Raw genomic sequence first — 24,720 nt, 5'->3', positions numbered from 1 at the left:
AGAAAGCGGAAATTTGCCTAGCAGCTGGTACTGGTCCGGTAAGGATCCATCCGAATATAGTCTCTTGACCAAGAAGAGAGCCACAGATGTTTGCTCGGGTGCCGCTTAGGAGTATGGAAGGCAGCAGATCAGCCCCGATTAACACATCTATCTGTGCACTCTCATAGAATTTCGGGTCCGCCAAAGAAAAATCGGGAAGCTCCCGTAGGAAATGCTGCGGAATTGAGCAGGACGGAAGTTGACCAGCTAATTGTGGAAGGACATAGGCAGTCGCGACTAGTTGCAGGCCAGGCCTGGTCGGAGATCGAATTGAAAACTGGATTCTGCTGCCAGTGTTTGGCTTAAGCCGGAGACTTGGGCTCGAATGAGCTGATGAGGCAACTTAATCAAGTTGAACAGCCTCTCAGTCATGAATGTTGCCTCCGATCCAGAGTCGATCAAGGCACGAGCTTTGAAGGTTGATCCCAAATGGCAAATGTCAATAACGGCGGTGCCCAACAAGACGGATCTATGACCCGTGGCAAAATAATTTTGCACCGCGGAGGTTGCGGCACTGGTAGTCGCTGGAGCGGTCATAGTTGGTCTTGACCTGGGTGAAGAAGTTGGAGTTGGAGTCGAGGGCGTTGGAGACGCGTTACCTCGATGCAGTAGCATGTGATGGCGGCCGCGGCATGTGAAGCAACCATGAGTGCTGTCACAGTCCCGTAGCTGATGTCCTCGTGCGAAGCAGTTCAGACACAGCTTTTTGCCTTTGATATACGCGGACCGCTCATCGACAGACATCCGGAGAAACCGTGCGCATGTCCGCACTGGATGGTTTTCTCTATTGCACAAGTCGCACCCTTTACTTCTGGGTACTACTCTAGCTTCATAGGAATGGATCCTACGTGCCGTGGAATTCGAGCCTGCTGCTCTGGGCTGATGCTGACTAGAGCCTCACGGACGGACGTCATCTATGGCCTCTAGTGTCCTGTGACGCTCAGTGAGGAAATTATTTAACTCCTGCCAAGAGGGAACATCGACCTTGTTGTGGAGCGACTGCTCCCAGAGGGAAAGTGTCAACATTGGAAGTTTGGCGGAGACCATATAAACCAATAGGCAATCCCAATTATCGGTGCTAATATCGCTCGTTTCTAAAGCGGTAAGGCAACTCTGGATGGTGTCTTGAAGTGAAGCTCTCGCAAAGCTGGCCCAGATTCCTGAGTGATGGACTGCACATTGAACAGTATTTTCAAATGACTGTTTACTAACAACCGTTTGTTTTCGAAACGCTTAGTTAGGTTATCCCAGGCTGAGCGAAAACCATCGTTAGCCAAAGGCGACTTGGCCACTATTGTGTGTGCTTCGCCACTCGTTTTGAATTTCAGGTGGAACAATTTCTCGACCGGCGTCAATCTTGGATTGTTAATGTAGATCGCCGTGAAAAGGTCCCTAAACGTCGGCCAGCGAAGATAATCGCCGGTGAAGACCTCGGTATCGCACGGAGGTAGCCGACAACCTGAAGAAACGTAGGTCTGGGACGGATCAGCTTGTGTTTGGGGGGTTCGTGGAGCTTGAGCAATAAGATCTTCTATGTTCGCACCACACCTTTCGTAGACGCCGTAGCAATAATTGTATTTCGCTCGGAGAATTGGCAAGCTGTCAGCTGCACTGTCTCCGGCCGAAATCAGGCGTACATTGCACTCATCGTACTCTTTTTTGATGCGCTCCCACAATGCTCCGACCTCTTCGCGTCGGATATTTAGCATGGACATGCTCGGGGGAGTCGGCGACGGAGTGTTGCATCTCGCTTTGAATTCACTGAGTCGATCTGAAACCTCAATGAACTGATTTAGCGCAAGATCGGACGCAGCTAGAGCCATTTTTGTCTCGGAACGAGTGAGCCTTCCTTGGGGAGAGGGAGTCTTATTGGAAAGTTTAGGTGTGGGCGGCTTGACAACAATCTTCGGAGCTTTTGTTGGTGGAATGGGAGATTTCTTATTCACACCTTCACTGGACATGCCAAAAAACGAAACCTTTGTTGAAAAACGAGCGTGCTGGGCGTAAAAAACAAATTTTAGACCTTTGGTATTTTAATTGCACTCTCGAAAAAATTGGTATTTAGCGGAATTCGTTTCGCTAAAAAGGAAACGGTCTAGGGAAGCGACGATAAATAGAAAAGAGATATATGCCCAGTGGAAACGGGGTATATTTAAATTGCACAGGAGCGAATATTAATTGCCAAAAAAAACCCCAGAATAATTAAATAATATTTACTGTTTCGGATATGTAAAAAAAAACGGGATTGTTTTTTTTGGTATGCTGGTATTTATTATTTTCTCTAAAGGAGTTAAAGAAAATATTATCAACTGTGGAGAAGACAGAAAAAACCAAAAAGGCTTGTTTATGCGGAGAGTGGATGTTAATTATTTATTCAAAAAATAATTTATTTGCAAAAATTTAATTTATAAGCGATCAACAATGGTGTGCCGTACGGAGTGACGTTCACACTTAAATTTTATGGAACCAGACAACGAAATAAAATTTTTTTTTAAAATTATTTTATGTAACTGGACAAAAAAAAAACAAATCAAATAATAAAAATTAATTCCCAAGTATTTTGGTATTTTTAATTTAATTTGATTGTAGTATTAATTTTGCGTTGTTGTTGGACTTGGAATTTATTTATTACAGCTCAGAAATAATTTATTTTGTCTTTGGAAAAATTTTCTATGTTTCAGACCTTATGTCGTGTATAAAGCCCTTGTCGTGCAACGGCTCCCTAATGGGTATGGGTGTGTATATGTATGCAGTTGGGATGCTGGATTTGGATATAAATGTATATATGTACGTATGTGCGTTCGTGCAGTTCGCGCTCACGCCAAAAAAAATGTTGGAAATAAAACACACTGAAACCAACAAAGTTTTCCGCGTCGGTGGTGGATTTTTATTATTTATTTTTATTTACACGGAGGCCGACGGAAAACTTTTAATGTTGGTATATTTTCGCTGTGGGAAGTAGAAAATATGTATGTATATGGAATATATTTTGATATGTACATATGTATTTTTTTTTGGCGGAAAATTTATTAAAAAATATTGCCGCCGTTATTGACATTTGCCATTTGGGATCAACCTTCAAAGCTCGTGCCTTGATCGACTCTGGATCGGAGGCAACATTCATGACTGAGAGGCTGTTCAACTTGATTAAGTTGCCTCATCAGCTCATTCGAGCCCAAGTCTCCGGCTTAAGCCAAACACTGGCAGCAGAATCCAGTTTTCAATTCGATCTCCGACCAGGCCTGGCCTGCAACTAGTCGCGACTGCCTATGTCCTTCCACAATTAGCTGGTCAACTTCCGTCCTGCTCAATTCCGCAGCATTTCCTACGGGAGCTTCCCGATTTTTCTTTGGCGGACCCGAAATTCTATGAGAGTGCACAGATAGATGTGTTAATCGGGGCTGATCTGCTGCCTTCCATACTCCTAAGCGGCACCCGAGCAAACATCTGTGGCTCTCTTCTTGGTCAAGAGACTATATTCGGATGGATCCTTACCGGACCAGTACCAGCTGCTAGGCAAATTTCCGCTTTCTCCACTCGAATCTCCCATATATTCGATTCAAACCTGGATCAACTTCTCACCAAGTTTTGGGAGGTGGAGGATCTGCCAATAAAAATGGCAAAAGAGTCAGATTTGGCTTGTGAGGAAAATTTCCTCCGAACAACCACGAGAGACAATAGTGGAAAATATATCGTAAGCCTTTCATTCCGTGATCCGGAGAACGTAAAGTCCGCCCTGGGACACTCCAGATCCTTCGCGTTGGCTCAATTCTTAAGAAACGAGCAGCGTTTGAAAAGGGACAGCCAACAGAAAATTAAGTACGATACCGTTATTCAAGAATATCTCGATCTCAACCAGATGAAAGAGGTCTATCCTACCCATGATTCTGCGAGTTATTATCTTCCGCATCATGCCGTGCTCAAGCCGGAAAGTACGACCACCAAGCTTCGTGTAGTGTTCAATGCCTCGAGCCCTTCAGACAATGGGGTCAGTCTAAATGATATCCTTCATGCTGGCCCGGTCTTACAGTCCGATCTGACCATTCAAATTCTGAAGTAGCGATATTTCCGATACGTTTACAGTGCCGATATCGAGAAAATGTATCGACAGATCTGGGTAGACCCGAAGCATACCCCGTTCCAACGCATTTTATTCCGAAACAGCGAGGGGTACATTCGAGATTTTGAATTAAAAACGGTAACTTTCGGGAATAATTGTGCGCCCTTCCTGGCGATACGAGTCCTACAACAGCTGGCGACTGACGTGCAGCTCAGCCATCCAAGAGCGAGCAAAGTCATTCGTAGTGCAATGTATGTAGACGATGTCCTTTCGGGAGCTGACTCTGCTGAAGATGCTCAACTCACAATAAAAGAGTTACAGAATGCCCTAGACTCCGCGGGTTTTCCGTTAAGAAAATGGACATCCAACAACAAAGAGGTGTTAGCTTATATCCAACCCGATCATCTTCTGAACAGCGATTTCCTTGATCTCGACACTGAAAGTACAGCCAAGACTCTCGGTATACGGTGGAGAGCGACGTCCGATGAGTTTTTCTTCGTTCCCCCAGATCTACCCACAGAAATCTCCCCCACAAAACGCCAGGTGCTTTCCCAAATCGCCAAACTGTTTGATCCGGCAGGCTGGCTCGCTCCATTTGTTGTGTGTGCCAAGATCTTTATGCAAGAGATTTGGCTTCAGGAGCTGGGGTGGGACGATAAGCTGCCATCTGAGCTGTGCCAAAGGTGGCACAGTTTTCTTCAAAGCTATTCGATCCTTGATCAGGTCCGGATCCCAAGATGGGTTTCCTTTTGCCCAGAATTTCGCTTAGAGCATCATGGGTTTTGTGATGCCTCGCAGAAAGCCTACGGCGCTGCGATCTACGTGCGCGTAGAGATGGGACATACCACGATGGTACACCTGCTCACCGCCAAAACGCGTGTTACGCCAGTCAAAACTGTGTCGCTTCCTCGACTAGAGCTGTGTGGAGCTTTACTGCTAGCCGAAATGGCTGAAGCGATCCTTCCCAGCATGCCGATGCTAAATTCGAGTCTCCACTGCTGGACCGACTCCACCATTGTGTTGGCATGGTTAGCTAAGCCAGCTTGCCGTTGGACTACTTTCGTTGCCAACAGAGTGACAAAGATCACTCAGTCCACAGAGGCAGCCAACTGGTCACACGTTCAATCGGAACATAATCCCGCTGACTTGGCTAGTCGAGGGGTGGCCCTTCCAGAGCTTGTCGGTAGTTCTCTCTGGTGGCATGGACCCACTTGGTTGCAAAAACCACGTAGCCAATGGCCTAGCCAGGGGACCGACCTACCCGTGACCGAGATCGAAAAGCGAGCAGTCAAAGCCCACGTAGCGTATATTCCGAACGAAGACTTCCTTGATCGTTGCGGGTCCTCGCGTATGTCCAGCGATTTATCAGTCGGTGCAAAAAACAATCGCAGCTTTCAGAGATCCGTCTGGAGGCCAAGGAACTTGTCGCCGCCGAACGGCTCATGATTCTCTGCACTCAGCGCAGGTATTTAACTAACGAGTATCGCTGTTTGAGTCAGAAGCTTCCGGTGCCCCCCTTCCAGTTCGATCCTCTCCTTGAACCCTTTCCTAGATCAGGAGGGGCTGATAAGGGCATGTGGCCGTGTAACAGCCTCTGAAAGTTTGCGTTATGATGAACGACATCCGATAATCCTCCCGTACGAATGTTCACTCTCTCAGCTTCTGGTAAAGTTCACGCATCTCATAACGCTACACGGAGGTAACCAGTTGGTGGTACGTCTCACCCGTTCCAGATATTGGGTTCCGAGAATTAAAAACTTGGTGAAGGCAGTTATCAATGCCTGCAAGGTTTGCGTTATTTACAAAAAGAGATTGCAAGTCCAGATGATGGGAAATTTGCCAAGAGAACGAGTGTCATTCTCCCGTCTTATGTGTTGGTTTTCGTTGGTTTCTCCACTAAGGCTATCCATTTGGAGCCTACTTCAGATCTGACGACCGAGAAATTTCTTGCGGCGTTCGCTTGCTTGTATCCAGAAGAGGGTGTCCTCGCCAAGTGCAGTCGGACAATGGGAAGACCTTTGTTGGCGCTTCCACATTACTGTCCCGGGATTTTCTCCAGGCCGTTAAAGAGTCTGTGACTGATGCGTATAGTCATCAGCAGCTCGACTGTCATTTCATTCCGCCAGGAGCACCCCATATGGGAGGCCTATGGGAAATCGGTGTCAATAGCTTCAAGGCGTTGTTCTATAAATGCACAGCTACGCGGAAATATACCTTTGAAGAACTTGCCACTCTGCTAGCGAAGATTGAAGCTTGTCTAAATTCCAGACCGCTATCTCCCATGTCAGAGGATCCCACTGATCTTCTAGCGTTGACACCAGGGCACTTTCTTGTCGGCGGCCCTCTTCTATCCATAGTGGAGCCCGAAGTAAAGGGTGAATCCAAGACCATATTAAACAGGTGGCAACATTTGAAAGCGCTCCATCAGCAATTCCGCGCTCGATGGAAGGATGAATACCTTAAAGAGCTCCACAAGCGCAACAAGTGGAAGTGTCCCACCGAGAATATGCGTGTCGGGGACATGGTCGTCATCAAAGACGACGATCTGCCCTCAAATGAGTGGCGACTCGGTAGAATCGACTCCGTCTTTCCTGGAGCCGATGGCAATGTTCGCGTAGTCGACATCCAGACGGCGCGCGGCATTGTCCGGCGTCCAGTAGCCAAAATTGTTCTCTTTCCCGGAGAGGCTCCCCAAACTTCTACCCAGTAATCCATACGTCGTTGTCCGTAGTCCGTACCCCCAAGTCGTACCTTTATAAAAAACCTTCCTTTGTTTTTTCTTTTTCATGATCCAACGCCGAAACCCGTAGACAATGGCTCCGCGTAAGCAAAACGCTCAAGTGTTGGAGAGCAGGCGGACTCGAGGCACGCAGTCCTACCGGTGCCGAGTCTGCCGGGGGATCCACCCTCTAAAGAGGTGCCAGAGGTTCCTCAAGCTGAGCGCGGAGAAGCGGCTACGGGCAGTTCTTGTCAATAAGTACTGCGCAAATTGCCTTTCCCACGAGCATTCGCAAGGGGACTGCCGTAGCGGTGACCGGTGCAGAACGTGCGATGAGGAGCATCACACGCTGCTCCACATCACCGAGCCCTCCAAGCCTTCCAAAAGGGGCTCCGCTTCTCAGCAGCGTTCGCGCCGGCAAGATCCGCCAACTCGCAGAGCGCTCGCTTCTCCACCGCGCTCAGCATCCTCGACACCAGAGCCCTCGACTCGCGCAGCGCGCGCTGCTCCGACGCTGGCAACCCTCCTTCAGCACCACGTCGTCAACGTCCTTCCAACGGCTTTGGTCACCCTGGAGGCGGGTCCAAAGATCGTGGACACCGTGGCGCTCATCGACCCCTGCTCGCCTCAAAACTGCATCGACGCCACCCTGGCGTCCAGCCATCGTTTGCCGACCACCAATGTCGGAAAGGAAAGGGTGTGCACGGCGATCCTCCGATCGAAAGTCGTCGAGAGAGCTGCATTGGAAGTCGTCCTCAAGGTCGAACCCGGCGTCGGCGTCCGCACCCCCATCCGAGCGATCGACGAATCTGTCGTCGGCCGCTACAAGGACATTCCGCTGGCCGACAAGCGGTTCTATCTGCCGGCGTCGATTTCCATGGTCCTGGGTGCGGATGTCTACGCCAAGGTCATCCAACCAGGATTCCACCTGGTCGCCGAGGGATTGCCAGTAGCTCATCCAGCTTCGGCTGGATCCTGTCGGGCGCCTGCAACCAGGGCTAGTTATTTTGCAACGCCAGCGGTTGCAAGGGGGGCGGAATGTTCAGGCCTCTCCCGCTCTCCCTCTCCCGGAGCTTCTCCCCACACCGCACTCTCCCTCTCCCGGAGCTTTGAGCATGTCGCGCTCGGCCGTCCAGGCTCTCCACTCCCCGAGCGCAAGAAGTTTCCCCTGCGCCTCCAAGCGCCTGGCTTAGAATAGCTTAAGTTAGTTCCAAATACGTCAACGCATGAATTAAACGCCCGGCCGGTCCGCGCCACGATTGAAATCTAAAGTCTTTTTCTTTTCCGCGATCGCCGAGTGTTTTTCTCACCCCCCACAGCTTACACCGCCAGACGTCGCTGACCACAGGAGTTTGCTGCCTTCAGGTCGGACGCCCCCAACACAACACAAAGCGTAACATGTAATATGGCACAAAAATATTTTGAAAGGGTAACAATATGGGTGCGAAAATGACGGAACAATTAATACTCATTGTCTTATAACAGTCCTTTTTAAACTCTATGCACAGCATAAGGATTAAATAACACACTCTGTTTCAGTTTCTTTCGCACTTACGGGATACCTCCCTCTCACTCGCACTCATTGTAGTGCGCAATAGGGGGAAGAAAATGCAGACGGAACTACCTTATATAATTGTACCATGAGGTAGACGAAGACTGTTATGATTTAAACTTTTGTAAACAAAGGGCAGTACAAGTAAGATTTTTGTAACCAGAAATCAGTCCTAAGTTGAGATCAATTGAATAAAGACGTAAACATAAATCCTCGTTCATTTATTCTCCTTAGTGTTGCCCTTAGTCAACTGACGGGACATTAGTTCGACTCATTTAAATAATAATAATCAATTTTACTCTATGCATATTACGTATACTTACTAACGCGGCGCAAAGTAAAACAATGTTTTGTGCCGGCAAAAATGCCTAAAGATCGGACGCCTCGTTTCTGCCCACTTTAAAACTATTATTAGAAAGATATTCCAATCGCTATTTTTAATCGCGGGTAAAGTAAACACTAAATACCTACATCTGCTACATTAATTTTAAAAAATGCAATGACATTGTAAGGATTAAACTTACATTTGAATATAGTATTTTTTTAAATAAATAAATGTTTTAAGGCACAATCTCCTCTGGGTTTCAAGCCGGAGAAATGACTTGCGAAAGAAAAAAGCAAAGATTGTGACACGTTATGCAACTGGAAGCAAATCTGGTGACATCGTCCAGGTTGATGGAACCTGTTCCTGAAGCGCGCCACTCGATGTTTAGTCAGTGTGTTGAATCTTAACCGATCCGAAGACTATTAAATGCTTTCTTGATCTTAGAGTTCACATGTGCCTGAAAGTGGGTCTCAATCTGACGGGTAAGAACGCTATTAATTGAAACTTCGTACCGTTTTAATCAAAATATTCCTTATGAGGCATCGAGCCAAAAAAAACAATAATATGTATGGCTTTCTACTTTAAGATGTTTTAAAAGATAACTGTACTTATTATGACAACAGAGCCGTTATAAACTGATGCTTATGTTAAATTAACCCTTTAATATACGTAACCGTTGATTCTTTTTTTAGTGTTGCCGGTACAATGGGAATTGTATTTCCGTATTTGGGCGAATTTCAAACAACACAGCACAGAGAAAAGGTTTTATGCTGGATGGAGCTTTTCTGGACGCTTGGTATAATAATTTTGCCAGGTATGCTTTAAATAATTTTTTTTTAATTTTTTTAAATTTCTACAAGTATAACAATAAATCATACATTTTAACTTTTAGTTATTTTGTTATCATGCTTATTTTATATTTATAATTGGTTTGTATGTTTTTAAGTAATAAATTTCTCTACTATACATTATATAATAAAGTTTTTATATGTGTGGAGTATGTCTGTGGTTGTCTAACAACAACCATTTAATGAATCAGTAGACACACGACGTGAATATAATATAAAAAGGACATAAAAGTCGAAAAGAAGCAGACAACACTTCAAAGACGAACGACGAGTTTTTTTTAACCCTCTATAGCTGTCAGTTAATCCTGCAATGGGATTATCTGTGTTTGAGTTCTTATAATTGTGACTCGACTTTTGATGCCACAGAATGCTCGTACACATGCTTTAGTCAGGTGCCAGCTCTGCAACCAAGAAGTATAGGACCTATTTATTGAGTTCCAATTAGTTATGCTAAGTTTAAAAATAATAATATTATAACAAAAAATTACCCTGAGTAATGGACTCTCGTTTATCTACCAGACTAAAACAGTATTAGTGAACTTATTGTAGGTCCAACAGAATTACAAAGTGAGTAGTGGAGCTTCAAGGCTTGGATGTCGACCTTGGTTTAGTTTTTTCTTAGGAAGCGGAGTGTACGATGCTTAAGTTTTCTGTTTTGGCAAAATATCTTGCCGAAAATCAGGACCGACTAATGACCTTTTATGGGGAATATTATTATTAGTCGTCATGAGCTTGGATGATTCATATTAAACAAGAAAGGCAGCTAGCTTCGGCAAGCCGAAGCTTATATACCCTTGCAGTCATCAAATATGTCGAACAAAATACATAAAGGCTATTCATTTTCCATATTTTCGACTATTGTTCATATGACGGCTACATGATAAAGTCGTCCGATTTTGATAAAAATGTAACATGTAATTTAAGAATCGTTCAGTTTCACTCCAGACCTCATTGAGTAAAGACGTGCAGCTACGGCGATCTAAATCACCAACAACCAGTGCTTATCAGCAAAATTTGCAAAAACAAACAAGAAAACAAAAGAGACTCCCAAAAAAAATTTAAAAAATTCAACAACAAATAGTCACGTGATCACAACAACCACAAGCAGGGGGTTCCCCCCACAAAACCAAAATGTTACCACCAGACAAAAACCGACTTTTTTCTAAAAACTTAATAACTGAATATAAATTCATTGTTATAAAAAGTAAAGACAATACATCCCTTGAAAACACATTATTCATTCTAAAAAAATCAATCGACTTCATCTGCGGAGGTGAAGTGGAAAAATGTAAAATTACAAGAGCAGGTACAATTCTAATTCAAACAAAAAACATACAACAAACCAAAAAACTACTAAAAATTAAAAAACTAGGTGAAGTAAACGTAGAAGCATACGAACACAAGAACCTTAACCAGACCAAAGGTGTTATTTATTGTAATTTGCTTAGGAGTTTCACAGAAGAAGAAATTCTAGCCGAAGTTTCTGAGCTGTACAAATGGACCAAACTAGTCGATCAAAATTGAGTTCCAACAGGACTTATAACGCTTACATTTAACTTTACCAATCTCCCTGAAAAAGTGTTTGTCAGCTATGAAATAGTATTCACACGCCCATACATACCACTTCCCATACAATGCAAAAAATGCGTTCGCTTCAACCACCCCCAAGTTGGCTGCAAGCAAGACAACCCTACATGCAAAAACTGCTCTGAGACCACCCACAACAACGACAACAACGACTGTAGGCAACAACTTAAATGCATTAATTGCAAGGGAAACCACTCATCCAGACACAGAAAATGCCCAATCTTTCTCAAAGAACAGGAAATTATAGCCATCAGAATCACCGAAAAACTTGACCACAAAACTGCCCGTTCCATATACGTCATAGTCCTATCCAAGAAATTTCATACTCTCAAACCTCAAAATCTACCACCAACAGAAAACCCCACCTCAGCAACTGAAACACAAATACATAACACAAACGTAATTCATAGGAAAACAAACAACATACACGAGTTCCTCAAAGAGGTGAACAAGGCACATGCAGGACTGAAGAAGATAGCACGAACCCCCGCCGCCTACGAAATATTCGACGAAGAAATGCTCTTAATTACCAACGACGACTCTGAAAGACCCTCGACATCAACAAACGAACGCGTTCTCAGAAGCCAAACTAAAGAAAAACCCACCCTATCTAAAAACCTCAAAGCAAAAGAGCAAAGAACAAACCTTTCCAGTACGAACGTCATAAAACACAAAAACTGCCTTAAAATATGTCCTTAAAAATATTACAATGGAATATTAAAGGATATACGAACAACAACAACCAACTACTAATACTCATCAAGACACACTCTCCACATATTATTTCACTCCAAGAAACACACATACAACAATTTCACAGCCTACCAACACCAGTAAACTACAATATATGTACTATCTAACAGATTTGGAGGAGTAGCCCTGCTAATCCACAAATCAATCTAACACACTCAAAGTAATATCAATGAAGATGTAGAAGCAATAGCAGTAGAGATAAAATCAAAAGAAAACTTTAAAGTATACTCCGTTTATATTTCACCTAACAAATCCTTTTCACGTAATAACCTGAGCAACGTAATTAACTTTAACAACGAATCTGTTATGATATCAGGAAATTTAACAGCTGGCACCAAAACTGGGGATCTGCACACTCGAATTCAAGAGGAAAAACAATAGCCAAATTCATTGAACAGTCACAACTTACACTACTAAATGATTAATCACCAACACACTTTACTAAACACAACACCTTCACACACATTGACCTCAGCTTTTGTTCTCCATCACTTACACCACTCACAACCTGGAATCTGATAAATGACCTTTTGCGGAAGCGACCACTTCCCAATCATCATCACCCTTTTTCCAACCGACACAATCATCAACAAAAAGATACCAATTTTCAAATTAAACGAAGCAAACTGGGATAACTTTACAACCCACACACATAACAACAGTAACCTATACCCCCCTTCAACCAACATAAACAAAGAAACAGCATTAATTAACACAATAATCATTAAAAGCGCACACCATACCATACCACAAACACTACCACACCTACACTCACGCACAGTTCCTTGGTGGAACAAAAACTTAGCAAACTTACGCATTGAGGAAAAACAGACATGGAAAGCACTGAAAAGAAACACAACCCAAGAACCGATCATTGCTTACAGAAAAGCAAACGCGCTTCTGAAAACGGAAATTTAAATCAGGAAAAGGGTATCCACAACCACTTTCACATTCGCCATTCAAGCAAGCACACCAACACCAACAACAAAAATATGGAACAACATTCGCCGATTTGGCGGTCTTAACCCAGCAAAACAAATACACTGCATAACAACCAACAACAACGTGACTACCAACGACAAAAACCAAATCGTCAACCTTCTTGCACATCATTGGTCCCATCTTTCATAAGACGCAAACTTCAGCCAGGAACTCACCTCCCATAAATACAACACAATAACCCTCAATCACATTCCATCCACATCTGCTATAGAAATCGACAAGCCCATAACCAAAATCGAATTAACCATTGCTCTCCTATCATTTAAAGGCTCAACACCAGGACTCAATAAAATCTCATACCCCATGATAAAAAACAGTTCACCATCAATAAAAAATAGAATACTTTCTCACTTCAATCACATCTTCAACCACTATATACCTCAATCATACAAAACCAGCCTGATCATACCAATTCTAAAACCTTAAAAGGATACAACTGACATCTCATCATACCGACCCATCTCACTTAACTGCTGCCTGAGTAAAACAATGGACAAAATAATAGCGAACAGACTATGGTGGGTTCTTAACAACGACAAAGTTCTACATTAATTCGGTTTCAAAAAAGGCAAATCGACTTCGGATAATCTGCTCTATGCAGCTCACATCATTACAAAGTCACTTAATACCAGGAAACATACCTCACTCATCTCTATTGACTTTGCAAGAGCTTTTGATCGAGCGGATACACACTCAATATTTGACCAATATAATATAAATTATATTATAAACTTCACAAAGAACAGAAAGATAACAGTCAGAATAGGGACACACAACTCAAACATACACCCTCTAGAAAACGGAATCCCACAAGGATCCCCCATATCAGTTGTACTCTTCCTAATAGCCTTCAATAAACTAGCCAACATCCTGACAAGATATAAACAGATAAAATTTAGTGCATATGCAGACGATTTATTTTTGCTGGTAAATCTAAAAACAAGAAAAACATTACCATCAACCCAAACCACATCTTTAGGAAAGTAGAAGACTGGGGAAGCTACTCAGGCGCATCCCCATCACAAACAAAATGCGAACATCTACACATATGTAAAAAACACAGATGCAACTCCATAATCACAACACAGAATTCAAACCGAAAAAACGTAGAATCACTTAAAATACTCGGACTAACCATAAACAAGAAATACAACTGGAACTCACATACTGACTCTCTCATACCATCACTTTAAACAAACTTAACATCATAAAATGCTTGGCCAGCCCCAAGTTTAACTGCAACACAAACACTCTACTAAACATCACAAAAGCCATACTTATATCCAAAATTGACTATGCACTTCACACATATGGATACGCCCCAAAAAATACACTAAACAAATTAAAAACCACACTAAACGCAGCTCTTAGAGCAGTCCTAGGTGCGTTTCGCATATACAATTTACTTTACGAATCTAGCATCCCAACCATCGAGCAACGGCGGGATCATCTCACAACTAAACTCTTCAAAAACCTTATGCGCTCCAAAGACACACCAATACACAAACTTATCAAACCAACAACCAGAAGAAAAAAATGGACCTCAACACTAGATTGAGCCATAAAAAACTGTCTACAACTTAACATACCCTTTAAACCAACAAAACTATACAAAACAAAACCGCCATGGCAACTACATCAAAACATAATAAACACCTCGCTGCACAACTACAAAAAAAAAAAAAAACAACACTTCACCAGAAACATATCAAAAACTATTCAATGAAACAAAAGAAAACTACATAAACCATACATTTATATGCACGGACGGATCTCAACTAAACTCAACTACAGCCTTTGCTATAACCACCGAAACAGAAATATTGCACTACGGTAACCTGCCACCACACTCATCAATCCTAACAGCAGAGATAATTGGAATACTCGAAGCCATCAAAATCGCTACTAGCAGGAACGGAAAATTTGTAATCTGCTCTGACTCCTTAGGAGCGATCGAAGCAATCCGAAATCTACAAAATCTCAACAAATACCCAACACACATCAGATCACAAATACAACTAAAACAACCTAAAATTAAAATCTTATGGACCCCAGAACACTCCAACATTAAAGGAAACGAACTCGCAGATAAAACGGCAAAAGAAGCAACAAAAATGCTACTTATATTTACGCAAAACGAAAATATAAAAGGCATAAAAAAACTTCTAAAATATAATCTAAATCAAGAAAATGAAAATTGAATAAGTAAATGCAACACATGATACAAAAGCATTAACACAAACAACATCCACATATCAACACTTTCTAACTTAGTTCAAGAAGAAACCAGCAGAATTGACAAAATGAAATTCATTAGACTCCGCCTTGGACACTCAAACATAACACACAAACACCTCCTCGATCCACTCACCTCACGCAACTGCCCTCCTTGCCAATCAACTCCAGTTAACATGGAACACATCCTAGACACATGCCCAGCAATAACCCAGGACAAGCAACTTCTTTTAAAAAATCTCAAAGCCACAGACTACCTCAAGCACCCAACAACAGAAAATATAAAAACGGTCATAAATTTCCTAAAAAATACAAACTTTAATAAATAAATAAATAAATAAATAATTTAAAAATCGTTATAAAACTCTATACTCTATTCCAAAAATCAGGCATGTATGATGAAAAACAACGATGTTATCATTTTATTTCCGTCTAATCTTCTAATATATAAAATTCTCGTGTCACAGTTTTTCTGACCTTACTCCTCCGAAACGGCTATACCGATTCTCATGAAATTTTTTGAGCTTATTAAGTAAGTCTGACAATTACCCAACGTCTATTTTTCATCCTCTTAAATCGTGTTCGACATACCAAAAATCGCATATAAAGTGAGTTTCTACCTCATCACACTGACAAAAACACGCTACCATAGCATTTTAAATCAATTTAAACTGGGGCAAAAATCCTTCATCATTAAGTAAAATCATTAATTCTATTTATTAGTGTTTTGTCCAGTGAGCTATGCCAAGAAAACGCAAAGCGGGAGATTTGAGCCGTGATACAAGTAGATCTCGATACATGCGAAATAGAAGATCCGAAAGAATAGCGCAATTGCATCAAGAAGAGCCTGAAGTTACACGAGCTGAACGCAATGAAGACAGAATATTAGAACAACGACATACACGCCGTGTCACAGTCAATAGAGGCAGAATAAATGACCATCAACGTCAACAGGTACATCGAGCATTTATATAAAATTCATTACTGCGTCTAGCATTCCAGTATGAGCCCGATATTGAGTATTATGCTCACTCAAAAGTGGTATTTGGTGCTATGGACAAGGAATGTCCGCATTGTCATGTCACACATGTGGGACGTGTTGCGCGTCAGGAAAAGTGCAACTACCAGAAATTGAAACACCACCTGAACCATTGAACGGCTTACTTATCGGCACGGATCCAGATTCTAACGTGTTCCTGAAGTCAATTCGAACATTTAATTCATGCTTTCAAATGACATCGTTCGAGGCAACAGAAATAGTTCGAAATACTAATGCAAATGGTCAAAATTACAATTCTACATTAAAAATTAGAGGCCAAGTTTATCATAAAATGGGCTCACTGCTGCCAATGCCAAATGAACAACATAAATTCTTACAAATCTACTTTATGGGCGGAGAGGATTCCGGAAGCGCACTTGCCAATCGCGTGAATGCACGTTATGATTATAATAACCTGGATTCATTTTATGCCAGACGCAATTATAATAACTTAAACATACATACATAAATACATTTGTAAGTCTAGAACTGAGTAATTTTTGTACAGAAATTATAAAGTCATCCGGTGGCAAAACAACGTTTGCCGGGTCAGCTAGTTTCTATATAGATTTTTCGATCTTTCCTATGGAAGCTATATGATAGAGTTATCCGATTTGAATAAAATTAAGTCCGAAATTCAATAGTAGTTAGAAAACGCCATCTGGAAGAAATTTGATCTGATCAAAAACAACGACGTGAGAATTTTTTATTTCGTTCTTTAGTATGGGAGCTATCCGATTATATACTGCGTGCAATAACTACACACCTTTTGGGAAAGTTTCAACAAGATAGCTTTAAAACTGAGAAACTAGTTTACATAGAAGCCGACAGGAGGACAGACGGGCAGACGTACAAACGTATTTCGATTCTGATTGCGATGCTGATTAAGAATATAGGGGGTCTGAGGTGACTCCTTTACTGCGTTGCGAACTTCTAACTGAAATTATAATACCCTTTGCTCTGCAAGGTTATTAAAGCGGTTGGGGCAATAAGGAATTCAATTTGTAAATTAAAATCTAATGTGAATGAGGACAGCTTTATAAACCCACGAGGGGGAACTCCTCTGATTCTCGAGACTTGTATTGCAGAAGATAATTCCTAAAGAGAGTGGCCAGCCATTCGCCTAGCTACTTGGAATTCGGAACCTAATCTAGTACGACATGATTGTATATTTACGGTTGGTTCCTGTTGTGCTACACTTGATGATGCTAAAAATACAGAAATAGAAATGCTACCCCATTTAAAAATGTTGACAATTGATCGGCGATTAACAAATTAAGCGCCTCACATCTCAGGGGCGTCTTCCAGCCGAATCCCGCTACAAATCCTTTTGTTCTACCGCAAATCCAAACTGAAAGTGAATCCACGAGAACAGTGTTTCGATCGAACGAGATCATCAAAGTCATCCGGGTGTTAAAACCGAAAAAGGCTCCCGGCGGTGACCAAATAACTCCAAAAATGATAATTTAACTTCCAAACTGTGCTATTGAGGTCATCTATAAACTCTTCAATGGGATCATAAGTCTTGGCTACTACCCAAAATAAATGGAAAAAGTCAATAATCATAATAATACCGAAGACCGGAAAAGTTCACATGATTCCGTCCTCCTACAGACCAATAAGTCTATTTTCATGCCTGTCCAAACTTTTCGAAAAATGCCTTCTAACACGCATGATACCATATATGGGAGCTCATAACATTATCCCAGCCCATTAATTTGGCTTCAGAGAAAAACATGGAACTATCGAGCAAGTCAACAGAATAACATCAGAGATTCGCACAGCCTTCGAATATAGAGAACACTGCAGCGCGATATTTCTCGACGTATCGCAAGCATTCGACCGCGTCTGGCTCAACGGTCTCATGCACAAAATCAAAACACACTTTCCCGGTTACACTCATAAATTACTTGAGTCGTAGCTCTACAACAGAGTCTTCGCAGTGAGGTGCAACACAGCAACATCCGACATCTATAAAACCGAAGTTGGAGTCCCACAAGGAAATACAATTGGACCAATTCTATTCATCCTTTAAACAGCGGATACCACTGGTACTGCTCTACAAGGCGAGCAAAACCAACATAGACATCATACAGCGGGCTCAAGCAAAGATCCTGAGAACTATCACTGGGCACTATGGTATATTAGAAACCAAAACATCCACAGGGATCTTGGCATTCTCGCAGTGAAAGATGAAATAGACAAGCAAAAAGCGTCATACAAGGAAAATCTTTCAGCCCACCCAAATCCTCTCGCAAGGAACCTGGCTCTGGTTTCTAGAAGAACCCGCCTACAACGTAACGACCTTCCAACCCAGCCATAATTTGTCAGGGCCATTTTTACTGTACCAGTCTATATGACTGTTAGTTATGTTACAGTATAAGATTTGATGCACTTATTGTTAGTCTCGTAAGGAGAAGATCCAACAAACAAAGAAGCATTCAAAAAAAAAAAAAAAAATTCAGGATAAGCGAAAGGGTTTTAGATCGACAACTCTCCTTGTTGACGTCGCTGCCTGCCCAGATGATTCCCACGGCAGCGCTCCTGCTTCGCGCCCACTACTCTGCCAGGCACCTAGAAAACACTTTCGATTGAATCGACGCCTGTTACCTTCTCTAGGACTTGCTTTGCCTCCTCACATATCCCCCTTACTTCGGAAACGTAAACGAAACTGAAGCGTTCTTTGATGGTTCTCCGGGTTTTCGACTAATTCGTTTAAATTTATATATTTTTAAAAAGGATTTCTGATAATTTTCTTTTATAATTATATATTACGCTTAGGATTAGCTGCTTTTGCTAAAGCACTCAGGATGTGCCACGAGAAGGCTCCTAAACCGATTTTGGTTTTTAAATTTTTTTTTTTTAAATTTTTTTATTTTTTAATTTTTTTTTTGCATTTTTTAAATTAAATTTTTTTTTAAATTTTCTTATATGTTGTTCATTTTCTTCATTTTCTGAGAGCTCAATTTCATCCAGTTCATTGAGTATATTTGACTTATTATGTTTATCCTCATCATAGAAATCTACTTCTTCTTTTTCAACTGAAGATTTACTTTCAGTTGCAGCCTCTAGTAATAAGTCAATTACCTCTTTAGGTAACGACAATAATGTAACAAAATGTAACTTTTTTAAAATATACTCAAAGACTGGTTCGATATCATTTTTCGAATCATTCAATTTTTGCAAAATTTCTCCTTTTGTGAAGGTCTCCATGCTTACAACAATAATAAACGCTCTATTCGGATTTAAAAAGTTCGATTTCACCACACCGTCACCAGTTGGTTTGCTTGCAAAAAGCATTCAGCACGCTGCAGCGCATGTAAATTCATGCACAAATGTGTATACGCAAGCTTGCAAAAAATGTGGAAGCGCGCTAGGTTTTTTATTTATTTCTTTCTTAAAACAAAAAATGCGCAAAAAGGCACAACTTTTTCAAAAACAGCACATTTCATGGAATAATTCCGAGTAATTCACATATTGATATCTAGGAGAACGAAGGGGAACGCCTATTTGGAAGTGTCGCAAACATTGAAAATCGTATAACTTTGTATTAAAAATAATAACAAAAATATTTTTTCGACTTTTTTGAAGAAAAAAAACTATTATTTTTGATTTCCGTAACATTATTAGTTGTAAAAAAATAATAAATAGTTTTGTAAGTAAATAAGGTAGGGGAGGGTGGTCCCATACCGACCGGTCGTACCATACCGACCCCCCATGTTTCTCAGAGATGGCGATGCTAGCCGAATTGTCGGTAACTTCAGTGAAAAGCTGTTATAACACAGACATTTTGGAGATAGATAGCCACTTTGACTTATTTTGTTTCACTGCAATTTTTCCGTTTGTTTTGTTTCAACGCCTGTGACATTTATTTTTGAGCTTTACTGAACTTGAGTTTAAATTTTTTTTCTCCGCATAAAAATCGGAGAGTACATTTTTCTGATCGTTGATAGTCCTAGCTTTCACTCACATAATTAGAATTACATCGATCTTTGCGTCTTAAGTTAATGCCGAGCAGTTAATCAGAAAAGGTCGTGGTGGTCCGAAACCGACCGCTAGGTGATGGTCCGAAACCGACCCCCATTTATTGGCAGCTTAATATGTCATAGCGTGTTTTTGAGGGAAAATATGAAAAAGTAAACAAGATTCAGTAAAGAAAAGTAACAGAAACAGCAAAAAGATCAGAAGAAAGCGAAGAGACAGTCATCAACGAGCGGCTTTCGAAAAACAAGGTTTTTTCAAGGCGAAAACTTACTATGAGAAAGAGGACAACTCAGACTTCATCAATTGACTACAGTGCCCTTTATTTCATACATTAATTTTTATTTTCTGGAAAGAACCTTCAATATATTTCTTAATAAACGTCAAAATCATTAAATTCTATTTTATGTTATTAAATTTTTCTGTTAAGAAATAGGGGGTCGGTTTCGGACCACTACTTTTGAGTACGACCAAAAAGTAGAGTTTTATATTTGCCTGAATATCTAACGCTTCAAAGCACCTACGCACTTACTAATCATTTAGATGTATAGTAAACTGATCCCTCTACATAGTAAATTTTTGAACTGAACTGAAAAATTGATTTTTCTCACCTTTATCGCTTTTGCCTTTTAGGGGGTCGGTATGGGACCACCCTCCCCTACCTATATACCTATATATATGTATATGTCGGATATGTCGGAGCGTAGTTAATTAATTAAATTGCTCGCTCAACTGTTTAAGCGAATGGCTTAGTGTTGCAAGGTGAATCCTTGTGAATTGCTCGATAGTAGAAGAGTGAGACGACTGTATATGCAGTCGTCAGTGTGGCTCAGTGTTGTGTTGAGAAAAAGGGATAACGATGGTGTCAAATCGTAGTTAAAAAGTCTTTTGGATTGTAATTTTTGAAGAGAACGCACGCACTGAGACTCACTTCGCTCGCAAAATGTCAGACAACGGTATAAATCTTCAAGGAAACAAGACCCCTCCGTCATCAGAAGTGGGATCTAACCCCCGAACTATAACTTTAGAAGAACAATTTCGCGTTTTGCTAGAGCAGCAGAACCAAAATTTTTTACAACTTGCTGGAGCGCTGCGAGCTACGTCTGGCGAGCCCCTACAAAAGGCCGACATTGTGTTACCAAAATTTAATGCAGATATAGCCGGAGCCGATGCAGTGCAGTGGTGTGCGACCGTAGACATCATTTTGAGCGAGACCTCGCTGCAAGGTAGTGCATTAATTTTGGCCTTAACGAAGTCTCTAGAAGGAAGTGCATCACAGTGGTTGTCGCAGGTGTGTTATGCCGGAATCACGTGGCCTCAATTCAGACAATTGTTTGAGCAACGATTTGAAAATACCGAGACGCCAGCAGCAACCATTTTAAACTTGCTGAATAGTCGACCAAATGACAGTGAGAGTGTCGCCGTTTATGCGAGCCGTAAAACTACGTCACTCGTCACAAAATGGCGTGATATTGACAAAGAAGAGATTGCGGCATCGATAGTACTTGGACATCTGGCAAATCATGACCGTCGATTGCATCGAGTTGCGTACACAGCTAGGATTCACAACAGACGCGAGTTGCAATCAGAGTTACAAGTGTATGCGTTGGACTCAAAACGACCCAACTACTCGCACGAGGAACCAAGTGCTAAACGCTTTAAGTCATTTGGAATTACTTGTCACTCCTGTGGTCAACTTGGACACAAAAAAGCGGAATGCCGAATGAAGAAGCAGCCATCATCTGAAGAAAAACGTGGAGCGGATCAAGGAATGGCCAGCGCACTAAGGCACACATCACTTGTTACCGTTGTCACGAAATAGGGCATATCGCAACCAAATGTCCTAAGAGAGCTGCTGGAGAAGGATCTGGATCGGGAACACGCATCCCTAAGCGAATAGAGATTTGTATAGTGAAAGAACCAAAAGCATCCATGCTGCATCTAGGTGAGAAATTCGTGTATACTTTTGATTCCGGAGCTGAGTGCTCCTTGGTTAAAGAGAGTCTAGCGCCTAAGCTGAGTGGAAAGAGATTTAATAACGTCATATCGTTAAGTGGAATAGGTAATGCTAACCTAGTTAATACAATACAAATTTTAAGTAACGTAATGATTAATGGAAATTGTATCGAAATAATGTTTCACGTAGTCGATGACGCTTGTATGAAAAACGAAATTGTAATTGGGCGTGAAATCTTGGCCCAGGGCTATTCGGCAGTAGTGTCAAGTAATGGGGTAGAGTTAGTGAAAGATAAAACAGTTAACGCCTGTGTCGTACCTGACACCGAATATAACTTTGATACTTTAGAAACAGAATTGTATGGCACAGAGAAAATTGTTGAAAAAAAATTATTGAAAAAATACTCAGAATCGTTTATTCGGGGAACTCCTCTTACACGTATAAGTACTGGGGAAATTAAAATTCGCTTAAGTGATCCGACCAAAACCGTACAAAGGCGACCGTATCGATTCAGTCCTAATGAAAGAGAATTGTTAAGATCAAAAGTGCAAGAGTTGATTGAGCATAAAGTAATAAGAGCTAGCTGTTCGCCGTATGCTAGTCCAGCATTGCTAGTCAAGAAGAAGAATGGGTCTATGAGGCTCTGTGTAGATTACAGGGAATTAAATAGAAACACAGTGGCTGACAAGTTTCCCTTGCCTTTAATCTCTGATCAGCTAGCTATATTGCGAGGAGCTAAATATTTCACTTGCTTGGATATGGCTTGTGGATATTATCAGGTCCCAGTACATGCTGACTCCATTGAATATACGGCTTTTGTGACTCCAGAAGGGCAGTACGAGTTCTTAGCAATGCCGTTTGGTCTAAAGAATGCGCCTTCAGTATTTCAGAGAGCGGTAATGAAAGCATTAGGCGAACTAGCGAATTCGTATGTTATCGTTTACATGGACGATTTAATGATCGTGGCAGCCACTAAGGAAGATGCACTTGAGAGGTTAGAGACCGTTTTAAAGATTTTGACAACAGCAGGCTTTTCGTTTAATGTGGAAAAATGTTCATTTTTGAAACGCACCGTACAGTATTTAGGTTACGAAGTACAAGCTGGTGAGATTCGCCCCAATTGGCGTAAAATTGAAGCACTGAGTGCATTGCCACCACCCAGGTCTATTTCCACTTTAAGACAATTCATTGGATTAGCTTCGTATTTTCGTCAGTTTGTACCAGGATTTTCTAAATTAATGAAGCCTCTATATTCTTTCACATCCGAAAAAATGAATTTTGTTTGGAAAGATGAACATGAAATTATTCGAAATAAAATTGTTAAAATCCTTACAAGCAAGCCAGTTTTAACGATATTTGATCCCCAACATCCTATAGAATTGCACACTGATGCTAGTGCCATTGGTTATGGGGCCATTCTTTTGCATCGAATTGAAGGCAAGCCCTATGTTGTAGAATACTTCAGTAAGGCTACTAGCCCTTGTGAGTCAAAGTACACATCATATGACTTAGAAACACTCGCGGTTGTCAATGCCGTTAAATATTTTCGACATTACCTGCATGGTAGAAAGTTTGTCCTTTTTACTGACTGTAATTCTTTGAGGGCGACTAGATCGAAAATTGAATTATCAGCCAGAGTATATCGCTGGTGGGAATTTTTGCAGGTTTTTGACTTCGATATAGAGTACCGTGAAGGAAAGCGCATGGCCCATGTCGATTTCCTATCAAGAAATCCCCTGACATGCACGACTAAAAAAATAGAAAACAAAGTTATTGAAAAACGAATAGAACTAATGAACATCACAGGAAACTGGATTCAAGCGGAACAGCAGCGTGATCAAGACATTACAAATACAATTAGAGATTTAAATGAAGGAGAACTCCCTGATGATTTGGCTTCAACTTACGAGATAAGAGCATCCGTGTTATACAGAAAAATACAAAGGCATGGTAGAACTCGCTGCCTGCCAGTAATCCCACGAGCTTTTCGATGGTCAATCATCAACCAGGTTCACGAATCTATACTACACTTAGGCTGGGAAAAAACTCTTGATAAGGTGTACGACCATTACTGATTCGAGGGAATGTCGAAGTATGTTCGAAAATTTGTTCAAAACTGTATAACTTGCAGAGTGACAAAGTCGGCATCGGGAAAAATTCAAGCCGAATTACATTCGTTACCAAAGATTAGTATACCATGGCACACGTAGCACATAGATATCACCGGCAAATTAAGTGGCAAAAATGACCGTAAGGAATACATCGTAGTGCAGATAGATGGGTACACAAAATATGTTCATCTGTATCATACGTTCAAACTTGATTCAGGTAGTTGTATAGACGCGTTAAAATCCTCGATTGCTTTGTTCGGTGTGCCCACTCGGTTGATAGCTGATCAGGGTCGAAGCTTTACGGGTAGTAAATTTGTGGACTTCTGTAACTCTCAGAAAATTCAGTGTCACCTAATAGCAACTGGTGCTAGTCGTGCCAATGGTCAGGTCGAAAGAGTCATGAGTACTTTGAAAAATTTGTTGACTGTGGTGGAATCTAGTGAACGGTCTTGGCAGGATGCTTTAGGTGAAGTGCAGTTAGCGTTAAATTGTACTGTCAATCGAGTTACAAA

The 24,720-nt window shown here is 41.4% G+C and overlaps 1 protein-coding gene across 1 annotated transcript in view; it reads left to right on the top strand.

The window, feature by feature from the left end:
* LOC122320325 (synaptic vesicle glycoprotein 2A-like) overlaps positions 1-24,720 on the top strand; it is a 641,446-nt gene that overhangs the window by 308,543 nt on the left and 308,183 nt on the right. The window contains exon 4 of the mRNA XM_043208507.1: positions 9,388-9,509. Within this exon, the coding sequence (XP_043064442.1) occupies positions 9,388-9,509 (122 nt within the window). The remainder of the gene's footprint in view (positions 1-9,387; positions 9,510-24,720) is intronic.

Source organism: Drosophila ficusphila, unplaced genomic scaffold, assembly GCF_018152265.1.
Source record: "Drosophila ficusphila isolate 14025-0441.05 unplaced genomic scaffold, ASM1815226v1 contig_470, whole genome shotgun sequence".
Classification (NCBI taxonomy): Eukaryota; Metazoa; Arthropoda; class Insecta; order Diptera; family Drosophilidae; genus Drosophila; species Drosophila ficusphila.
Note: the sequence above shows the minus strand (reverse complement) of the source record. Positions and strands in the feature narration are given on the sequence as shown.